Source organism: Colias eurytheme, chromosome 14, assembly GCF_061535395.1.
Source record: "Colias eurytheme isolate Ceu_HAF_F1 chromosome 14, ilColEury1 Martin Lab GWU primary, whole genome shotgun sequence".
NCBI lineage: Eukaryota > Metazoa > Arthropoda > Insecta > Lepidoptera > Pieridae > Colias > Colias eurytheme.
The window spans coordinates 6,097,972-6,110,088 of NC_142993.1; the positions used below are offsets into that span (position 1 = coordinate 6,097,972).

Sequence of the window (12,117 nt, forward strand, 5' to 3'; positions counted from 1 at the left end):
TTATATAAGTAAAATTGTGTACCTATATTATATCTCCAGGAATCATCAATCATCGCAATGTGCCACATTTTACTTCAGTTGTTTCTTTTTCGATAACGAAATGCCATCTTGCTTTGAAGTCTAATCGTGTGTGCGTCTACCTCTTTACATTTCATTTTGAAGAACAATGAGCGTGATTTCATAAATTTGTTATAGGTGGAAGAATAGACCACGCTCATCATTACAACAATCCATACAGAGCGTTAGATGAAACGCTAGAATTAGAAACGGCATTATTAGCAGCACTTGAGAAAGTAAACCCGGCGGAAACTCTGATAGTGGTTACAGCTGATCACGGGCATGTGTTGACGTTTGGTGGTCAGGCTACGCCTAGAGGGCATCCTATTTTAGGTAAGTTATTTAGGAGTCTGCACTTTAGTTTAGGTAAGTTATTAGGAGAACTGCACATTGAATGTTTTTTGAAGAGAAAACTTCTTTAGCAGCGTTGAGCACTTTTTCTGTAATGGGTATAAAATTTTAAACTCGCGTCAGGACACGTGACCTGATCGAAAAAGCGTAAGACGGATACCATTCCAAAATATCAAACATGCTCAACGTTAATAATCAAGTTTTCACTTCTGCCGGCACTCCCGGAGTGCAACCCGTCTTTTTTTTTAAGAATACGTGCTAAACTCAATAGTACTGCATACATTTGCTACAAATTTTTCATGAATATTAGATACTTAAAGATCGGGTCAAATCGCGAGGCTAGTTAATGAATAAACGTGTAATGTTCATAATATATTTGTTAACTATATTTAGGGCTTTGATAAGTCAACGTAATTCCAATCATTAGACAATTTGTAAAAACCATAACATAGTGCATGTTTGTTAGAATAAACTTGTCAACTTCTCTCTTTTAATAATTCTGTTTATTGAATATAACACGATGAGCGTAAGACAATTACTAATTTCCTATACGTAGGTATTTACTGAAAACTTAACCACTAGCCTACTGCCTATTCTGTAATCAAACAAATAATGCAAATAACTTGTTTAGTTATTAATTAGCGCAGATCGTTATCCGTTTGTTGATACAGTTAAAGCAAGCTAAATGTTTGTAATTATGGTCTTGTGAGTTTCACTTCTGTAATTAAGTTGCGGTACGATACTGTACAAATTAGTCTAGTCATTTGCGAATATAATGATGTTGTTTTGATTTACGACGTTGTTTGATATACTCTGCGGAAAGATCGTTTTGATTTTATATCTAAGAATCTGTATGTTTATGTCGTGCTTGATAATATCAAGAATACGATGTCCCAAGGCGAAATGTAAGGCAATATTTTTATGATATTTGGCTTAATGTCAACGTCCTAATAAAATAGCTTTAGGTTGATGTTAGATACAATAATGTACATAGAGATTCTAATGTATAAAAAGTAAATAAAATATTGTTTCACTCCTATCTTTAAATGATTTTAGGAGTAAATGTTACTTTTAATCCCACATCCTAAGTTACCATGACCGTCTTTTCGTTCCAAAAATCTTTGCACGATGTATTTTTTATACACAAATATCTATTTCCAGATAATATCATGTGATTTGTTGTCAATGTCCCCAAAATTTGTTGTTTCTTATTTACTTAAAACTTACGATTCGATACTTACGGAAGTATTTAATCCAGGTGCAGACACAGTACCATCAGAATTCAGATATAGATGGTCTGAAATACACAACATTACTCTATGGTACTGGACCAGGTCACTCTGATCCAAGAGCATTACCATACAATGGTACAGCTTCTATGGCGGTAGATGTAGTTTTAATCCCACAGTCTAAGTTAGTATGACCGTCTATTCGTTCCAAAAATCTTTTCACGATGTATAGTTTTATTACAGAGACATATTAAATTTCTTAATTATATAAATTATTTGTTTACTTACTTACGATTCGATACTTACGGAAGTATTTAATCCAGGTGCAGACACAGTACCATCAGATATAGATGGTCTGAAATACACAACATTACTCTATGGTACTGGACCAGGTCATTCAGAGCCAAGAGCTTTACCATACAATGGTACAGCTTCTATGGCGGTAGATGCGGTACATGCAGCTGCTGTTCCAAGACAATGGTCGACGCATGGAGGGGAAGATGTACCTATATATGCGCTAGGTATGTTTATAGTTGTAGTTAGTAGTGCAGTTTTAGATTGTTAGATTTGATATAATATCGGTATGAATTTTGTGAGGTATGAATTATGTTATGCTTATGGTACAAATTGAAGGTATGGAGAAAAATTCCTCTAGTGAGGAAAAATGTATTCAAATTTGCTGACAAGTTTTATCTTTTATTTACTGAATTCTAGTTACTGAATATTTTTATACTGAAATGTGTCATAAAAATAAGTTTATCATTTATTCAATTCTATTTAATATAATTTATTATTAGCTACAGCTTAAATAAATGCTACAAATGCACTTGCATGTCAACATTTTTTTCAATTATTATAAGAAAACTGTTTACTTCGTGACATGTGTGAAAATTGTCCTTATGTATTTATTTATTATATATTATCTTACTCAATAATATTTCCAAACACTTGATCAAATTAGAAGCACTATTAAATAAATTGCACGATGCTCGATAACAGTATCATACATAGTCAATTGTTAAAGTTTGTTCACGATAATGCATTCAGTGTGACGTGTCTGGTGACTCGCCAGACTGGTTCGGACGCTTGGGAAATTGGACAGACCGATTGTTTCATTGTTATTTGTATGTGGGGCTTAATCAAACTGTGATATGTGTGTTTGTCTTTTAATGGCTGATTTATGAAACTAATAATTATGATGAATGCGCAAGTGGTGTGTTTTGTACTGTAGAAAATATTGGTTTGGGATGTTTTTAAGACGTGTTAGTTATTCTTATAAATAAAATATATGGTATGAACGGATATTTATGATTGGTATATTTGATTAGTCTTCACTTAGTTATAATATAATGCTAATAATGATAAAAAAACTTATTGAAATAAGTTTGCCCTAGCCCTAGTAGTAAAGCAGAAACCATTAAAACAAGAAAAATATGGATATAATAGTACTACGATACGATAGAAAAGACGTGTGGCACTCGGGGACTGCCGCGGTAAAGCTATTGCATGCTATGCCTTCAAGCCACACCTCCGAGCCCGTCGGAGTGGGGAGCGTGAGGTTTTTCGGTACGGAATTTCTCGATTCGGTCCCCGCGCTCAAGGCCCGCGATAGAAGCTATGCAATAGCTTAATAATATTACTTTATTGACTAAAAAATTTTTTTCCTTACCATAGGACCAATGGCAACAATTCTATTCACGGGGGTAGTAGAGCAGAGCTACATACCGCATGCGATAGCGTATGCGGCCTGCCTCGCGCATCAGGCACGGCGTTGTATAGAAACCACCTTCAATTTTAGTAAACCACAGGTAATGGAATAACTCTAGTAATATTATAAATGTGAAAATAATTCTGACTGTCTGAGACAGTGTGTGTTTGAAGCGTGGAAAAGAGACAGTCTGTCTTTTTTCCACGCTTCAAACACTGAACCGATTTGGATGAACATTGGCCCAGAGATAGTTTGAGACCTGAAAAAGGAGATAGGATAGGAGATAGAAAAAAAGTTTTATTTTTATTTTAATACGACTTAAGATTACATTTTAATTTATAACTTTGGCTATTCTAAATTCTGAGATTTCAAATACAACATTAACTTCGGATGTTTTAAAAGAGTAAATCTTTATAGATGCCTACACTTATACTACACATTCAGTGATATTTTTATCATGTTTTATACTTTAATTTTACTCTTGAGTGACATAATTTTTAATCTATATGAAACACTGGTTATGTAGGTATATAGAGACTGCTCGAACTAAAATACAATATTTATTTCCAACAGATAAAAATACCAAGTTGTGTTCCACCCGAAGTGAGCAGCGTGTCCGCGGACGAACAGCGAAGCGAAGGAACAAGCGGCCGGCGAGTTGTTGTCGCTTCAAGCGTTATGTCAGACGAGCGAGTGCGATCTCAATCCGCTCCGCTCATAACCAACCGCTACCTTATACCGATCGCGCTTATTGCAAAACACTTTTGTAATTATAAATCGATTTACAGTTTCATTGGACTCTAGGTGGATGGGTTGTAAATAGTTTTGGAATTGTATGTTTTGTCACGAATCACTGATAGACCGCTCCGTTTTTGGCAAGTTTCACGAGTAGTCCGCTCTGTATGGGCGTGTTTGCTTTAGAAGGTAATGGTATGGCAATGCTATAAAAAATGTGTGCGTGTACTAGTGTATACACGTAAGAAGTGAAACTTCTTTATGACTTTATTTTTCAAAAAATAATTTCCTATATGCAACATTACAGAAATACGTCGAATCGATAATAAAAAGATGGCGCGTAACGGAAAAATGTCACGCGTAACGAAAAAATGTTACACTAATTTTTTTTTTGCAATCCCGATAAAGAAGTTTCACTTCAATATTATGATTAGTTATTTAAAATCATGTGAAAATGCTCTATTTCATGTCCTTTTCCTTTAGCTCCCACTTTTTTTCCGCGCTGTTGCCGCGTCGTCGCCGCGACGTTGCCGTGCTGTTACCGTCTAATGAAATAACGGCCTAAGACCAATAGCTAACACAGTTTCATATTAAATCACTACGCAATTTAAGTGTTGTATATTGATAATTTTTTAACGTTACATTTCATTCAATATATTTAAGAGATTTTCAACGAGTGGCTTTTATTTACTTTATATACCATAACTAAAAAGCTTCGAGTTTCATAGATTTTCAGTGCCTTTATTTGTGTTTGATCCCAGTTTTTCAATTTCTTAAGTGAAAGTTTCAATCTCGTATTTTGTAGCGTATTCTTAGATATTATATTTTTGTAGTTGCTTTTCATTTTAGAAGACCTTTATGCTTCTTAATTTTTCATTTTGTTGTCTATTGTTAAACTTCCAATATTTTTGTTAGCTCTAGTGTTATTGTCGACACTTTATAGTAATAGTATTAATATAATTATTTTATACTTTTATGTATTCACCTTTGGTCTATAAGTTTCATATATGCATAATTTTCTAGAAGGTCATTTGTATTCATTATGCTTCGTGAATTTATTCAGCTACTAATTACACACCTAATTTGAGTTGCCTTTAGTTAAATGCTTTGATTGCGACAAAACCAGTGCAATTAGCTTAGCTTTTTCTGTTAAATCATTCAGTTGAATTGTAATACATTGAATAATATAGTTGAATAAGGGTTTGAAAATATTGTTAAACAATTTGTAATGATTTCGTTGTCAAGAAAATATATTTTTTAGATACAAATTCACTGTAAATAAAATTGTATTTGGTATATGTAAATAAACTATTGTAATTACTTGGCGTTTTATTATTGCCCCTAATTTCTTACATTAACACATTAATTTTTATAATCTAGTTATCTATAGATTTACATTTTTTTTATAGATCATACCTACCTATATGTATTTTACGATGTTATTTCGCTCGAAGCTTGAACCATCGATTTTATAATTTTACGACTTGAATAAGGGTGGAGGCACACGATGCGTTGCGGCGGCGGTCCGGCGCCGGAGCGGTGTCGCTGCGTCGTCTTACATAGAAATATCTGTGGCATGTCACACGATGCGCTCCGGCGCCGCACCGGACTTGTAACCACCAAGACGAGGCGGGGAGGGGTGAATGCGGTGCGATGTCGGAGCGGCACCGCTCAGTTGTTTTGCATCATAAGGAAGGACACGCTGTGCAACGCTGCTACGACGCCGCTGCGACATAAAAACGTTACGGCGCCGCACCGCTCGTGTGCCCACTGACACGGTGAAATCTTTGCGGTGCGGCGCCGCAACGCATCGTGTGCCCCCGCTCTAACATGAGGCATATCTATTCAAAGTTATTATCACGAATCTGTATTTGAAAGTTCCGACCGTTTAATTACTTATTGGCACACGAATTTAGATCGGGGTTAACAAAACTTTTTAATTTATTTCAAATTTTAGTACTTTATGTATAGGTACGTAAAATCCTTTATTATTACGACGTGATACAAACTTGGTATAAATATTTAATACAGCCAATTCGTGTTCCATAATTTAATTTGTAAGAATAGCCATAATTTTCGGGTTAAGTAATTTCGGGGTATAGTTACAAAAAGAAACAAATATGCAACATATGAATCCGTTTTAAAAATGACTCACCAATTACCTCTATTAAATTGCAGTTTTATTTGATTAAAAGACCAACTTCTTAGTAACTACACTTTGCAAGGCAGTTAATAAGCGATAAGAGGGCCACTGTGAAAATATGTTTTTAGACATGATCACAAGAAGATAAAGCGCTTATGAGATATTTGAGCTTAAAGCTGATAAAATATACCAATGTCAATATGCCCATAGCTTTATTAATTCTTATGAAATGAAAAAGATATTCAAGAATAACAGACCAAGCAATGCTACAGTAATACATGGAAATTGACAATAACATTAATAAAAATAAACGTAAAAACTATGTTAAAAAGTATATGACTGATCATAAACCCCATGAAACAACGGTCGTAAAATGCGAACTACAAAAAATGTTTTCCAAGGAAATCAAGAGGCAAAGTAAGAAAAATATGCTTTTGCAAAGGAACAGGAAATTGTAGGGATTCTTTAATAAAGTCAGAAATACATCGCAAGTTGTCTCGACTACTATGACTCATTTTATTTCACTATTTTCTTTTAAATTGTATACTCCCTTGTAGTGATTATCACAAAGTACATCTTAATATATATAAATCTCGTGTCACAATGTTTGTCCTCAATAGACTCCTAAACCACTTAACCGATCATAATAAAATTCGCACACCATGTGCAGTTCGATCCAACTTGAGAGATGAGACGTTGCGCCTGTTTGTCGGTCTGTTCGCGATAAACTCAAAAACTACTGCATCGATTTTCATTATGTTTTTAATAATAGATACCGTGATTCTCGAGGTAGGTTTTAGTATATAATTTGTTAAGTTTAAGAACACGCAGGCGGCGCGAACAAGCTGCGGGCGGAAAGCTAGTAAGATAGAAAATTGAGATTGGGGTAGTTCTACAAAGTATGGAAGAAACTGAGTCTCATTTCGGCCCACATTTTTTTAAATGTTCTGTTTGCGGAATTCAGTCTAATGACAAGAGTACAACGTCTCTAAAAGTATATAGAGCGGAACAGTCAAAATATCTAATAGTTTTCGATTTATGACCATTTTAAGGAAATCAAGCCACAGGAAACTGAGCAGGTCACCAGGAAACTGAGAAAAACACCAAAAATCGGTAGAGATCAACGAGATCAACGTTTATTTATCATGTTTTACATGAATTTGTATTATTAAATAAATTTTTAATGGTACTAGTACCTTTAATAATAACGAAAAATAGCTCTATGCTTGGCTTACATACTAATTCTATAAAGAGTCTTGAACAGGAACTCTATTCATCAAATGATCATTGAGCATTAAGAATTAAGTAAAATCTTCTTCAAGATAGTTAACAACATGAAAATAATGAAGTCTGAGACTTAATGACACTTCAACCTAGCATTGTACTTAAATCTAGTAAAAGAAAATAATAAAAAAGGTAGGTATTTTAACTTTGGCGGTTGAAATTGATATTTTTTGTTTTATGGCATTCAAATGCTTTATAAATATAAATTTATATTTCTATTCTTTATAAATTTATATTAATAAAGCATTTGAATGCCATAAAACAAAAAAATATCAATTTCAACAAAAAAAGGTCGTGTTCCATCGTTACAATATTGTATTCACTGAAAAGTGTTTCATATTGGTTGAGAATTGAGATGGTTGTTAATCATCTCAATAGATGGCGTGCGGTCCCTTAGACACATAAAACTGAAAGAATAGAATAAATTCGATTGCTCTGGCGGGTCACGAGTGGCTGAATTGGTCAGGCATCCGCCCCGGAATGGCGCGAAAGGATGTGGGTTCGAGTCCCGCCAAGTGATCGAATTTTTTCTATTCTTTATAGATTTAAGCTTTGGCGGTTTCAATACTATATTATTTTTATGCTAAATTTTAAAACACAGTCAGCTGAGCAGTCAGGGCATGTGAACAATATAAAATCGCCTTTAATGAATCCATCATGTGCACAATTATTGCATAGTAGACACTGGAACCAGCCATTTCCTGTAGTATCTTCGCTGTGTGACCACCACAGATAAGGCACTCACAGTCACTGTATTTATTATCCTTTCCATTTTTTGCCTCTACATTTCTTGGAATTCAATTTTCGCTTCTGTTTTGAGTCTGTTTTTTTTATCGTAGTCTGTGTTTTTTATTTTTCAGCTGCCAATCTCAGGGGATCTATTTTAATTTTTTCATACCTCAATTTCTAGCTTTCCTTTGGTTTCGCAATTTTTTCTGTACAACAAAATATAATATTTAGTGTTCAAAATGCAGTGCAATGCAACCAACTTTATTTTACGCTTACATGTGTATAATCTTTGTTATTAGAAAGATTTATTTTTCTACTAAGTCATGACATAAGTTAAGTTGTAGTGTAAACACCTACAATCAAAATAGTACTAGGAACTGCCAAGATCGGTAAAGTTTCTAAAAGATATCTCTATCTCTAAGCATACTTAAAGATGACCATTACCAATACTAATTATCTGTAGATATTTAATTACGACAGCTACTCAAATGATTTATTTCATTATTTTATACGTAGTTTAATGTTTATAGGTAGAAAGTTTTAAATTATCTTACGCAGAAACAATGTTTTAGTGTGAACTTATCAGGATCCTGGATGGTCCTCAGTATCCTGGCTTTCAATTTTACAGGAACCTGAGACCAGGATCTTGAGAATATCTATCTAATATTAAATAAAACATATCAATTTACAACATTTAACCAGAATTAAGCAAAACTAGGCCTTTGTGTCAGCATCTTACGTATCAAAACGCTATATTTCCTAATATTATTTATTAATTACGTAAAAAATATCATACCAGGAAACTGGGAACTTCACTGATTACGACACCATTTCCCTTGCTTACCTCGCCGGGCTGACTGTACTACGCGCTAGGTGTGAATAGCTAGATGATATTCTTTGTCTCTTTCGTACGTCTGATTGACTCAGCTGAACGGCGACATCGCACGGCAAAAAACCTAGCTGTTATTTGCTTATTTTACATCGACCAGGATCCTGATATGAAAGCGTGGGGACAAAATGTTGACAATATTTTTTTTATGTTTTTTTGGGAAAATAAGATAAAAATTATTCTACCTAGCAAGAAAACACAGTAAACTCACCGATTTGGCTTTCAAATTACCTTGATACAGAAAAGTAAATAAATCACGACGAACTTTAAACCAGAATTTGTCCGAGGGACAGTTCAGGATCCTGAGAATTTGACACTTTGAACAAAGATTTCGTGGTATAAATAATTTTTTTTATTAATCATTTTCAGTGACCAACAAGAAACAACTTTAAATAACAGTATTCCGTAAAAATTAATTACTTTGAAACGTTTTTTTAGTATAATTTGACTGAGCCGCTAAAAATTCCTTACTTTGTAGAACTACCCATTGGTGATTCATTAAACTAGTATAAATTCACCCTACCCACATACCGTTTCGTATAATATGTACATTCATACCTTATATACCTTATTAATTCACTTTTATTACAATTAACTAAAATTACTAACTTCTAGTAAAACTTTTCATACTGCTAGCGGCAACCAAGCTTATTAGTACCACAATTACATTCATCTAATTACACAGCAAACAATTAGATGCACATAAACAATTGCTAATTAAATATACTCGGTAGAGTAGATCTTTGGTTGTATCTCCTAGAAGCGCTTCTGCATTACAACGTATGATACAATGGAAGTTTCTACACGTGTAACGAAACAGGTAAAGACTAAGCTGCAATAGTAGGTATATAATATTAAAGTAGGTATATACATAATACAGTGTGGAAATTTTCCATGGGCCCTGGAGGAAAAGTACATGAAATACTGGAGATAGCAAATTTTGCTGAAACATTCATTTATTTTAAAAAAAGAAGAATTTTAATTTTTAGTTAGTACGATTCCCGGTCAAAGCAAAATATGAATTTTCGAAAATCTTTGAATGCAGTTCCAGTCAGCAAAATTTGCAATCTCCAGTACCTATTTCAAGTACTTATTTTCCCTCCAGGGCCCATCGAAAATTTCCACACTGTATATTACATCAAAATAAAGTCCATTTATTAGGTAGAGAATTCGTAACTGCTTTTTTTAATTATGCGTATCTCTAAGCTCTTGAAAAAGATAGACAGCCTATTGCCAGTCAATAAATTTTTAGAAGATTGTTTAAAATATTTTGTTTATCACATAGTTTAAAACATGTTACATTTGATAAAATAACAATTTCATTTGATACAGATTTTACAGGATATTTCGGTAGTGAACCGTCTGCTCGCTGCAGGATTAATATTACGATGTAGGAAGTCTACTTGTTGTAGCCTCTGATTAATCGTCATGTCCGACACGTTATCAAAAATTGTTCGAACCGGGCCGTTAAATTAAATTTTTATATCCTATAATTTGTTTTAAGGTTTGTCCAACAAATCACAACTAGGATCTTTAAATAATAGTGTCTATACCAGAGCAAATATCTAAAGTTTGCTTATATAAGTGTCATGTTCCTAAGAATAACTTCTTTTTATTACTTTATATTAGCTTCACCTGTATGTTTGTATGTTTGTAACCGACTTCATTGGGCGCGATTTTGACCCACTTTAAACGGCCAGATTTCGTTCAAACTTTGTAGATTTATTGAGGACCGATGACAATACACTAATTTGATAAAATTTTCTATTTTTTAGTTCGGTTTTCTGTAAAAAGCGTGTTTTTTTAGTTTTATTAAACTATTATTATTACAGAAATACTTAGAATTTTCATCAGAAATGTCGCAGGTGCATATCCCCGCTATAAGGAAGATATAAAATCGTTCCTAGAAGGCCCAATTCTATTTGTTCAGTCTGACTTGAGATTAGGATAGAAATGAAAGAATCAACAAAACTGAATTCTTTTCACTGCTTGTTTACGGCGTGGACGCGTTATTTGGCAAACTAAAGTGGAAATAAAATGGGATAAAATCGTTTCATCGCGACAAAAGTTATTCCATATCGCAAATCACAGCCATACAAATAAATGCGGTCAAGTTCCAAACACCGAAATATAAGTTACTAAAACTTACATTACTTCGCAAAATCTATTACAATTTTTCGCCTATATAGGTAGTTATTTAGTTGGTTATAAATAAAAGCTAGTATGGAACTGCTGTTTTTTTAATGTAATTATCTAAACAGTTTTATCTTTATCAAATGGAACGATTTTTATTATATGGGTATATTATGTGAATAAAATAATTGACTATAAATTAATTTGAATTGTGTAGAAACGATTACTTTAATATAATATTTAAATAGGTTTTTGGGAAATACAATAATCTGCTGACTTATTAAGAATACTATAAATTACAATATATTTCAAAAAGTGTCTCGATATTATTATTTATACATAATATATAAAATATCATCTATAACCTAATTAAGCTAATTCAAATTAGTATAGTTCATCGAATAAAATCATAAACATATACGGTTCTAAGAAGTAGTACATAACACGTAGGTACCCCAGTGATTTGTAAGAGGCAATAAATCTTAACATGCTTGGCGAGACTCCGAACCATCTCATCCGTCTATATTGCACTTGCCAACTATATTTAGATGTCTTTACACAACACTATTAAGATACCAAATTGAAATGTAGTTTACATGCATACTAATTAGTATGCAAACGATGCTCTGTGTATCTGAACCAGTTATAGTTACCGATTTCTTCTCTAGTATGCAGGTAGGTATATTATATGTCTTCAATATTTAGGAATGGTAATGTGAAGTTCATAACGCGAAAGTTGATCTATGTATGTGCACCATTTATAATAACTAGGTTTTTTTCTTCCTTATAGGTAGGTATAATCATAATTTTTCAATGTTTTTCCCAATATTTACGAATGATGATGTGAAATTTATTCTAG

General features: G+C 33.3%; 1 protein-coding gene across 1 annotated transcript in view; it reads left to right on the forward strand.

Moving 5' to 3' along the window:
* Positions 1-4,361, forward strand: part of LOC149902919 (alkaline phosphatase-like) — an 88,798-nt gene extending 84,437 nt beyond the window's left edge. The window contains exons 9-12 of the mRNA XM_090109402.1: positions 196-390; positions 1,961-2,158; positions 3,312-3,445; positions 3,919-4,361. Coding sequence (XP_089965528.1) covers positions 196-390; positions 1,961-2,158; positions 3,312-3,445; positions 3,919-4,149 — 758 coding nt within the window. The 3' untranslated portion in view covers positions 4,150-4,361. The remainder of the gene's footprint in view (positions 1-195; positions 391-1,960; positions 2,159-3,311; positions 3,446-3,918) is intronic.
* Positions 4,362-12,117: the final 7,756 nt, after the last annotated feature.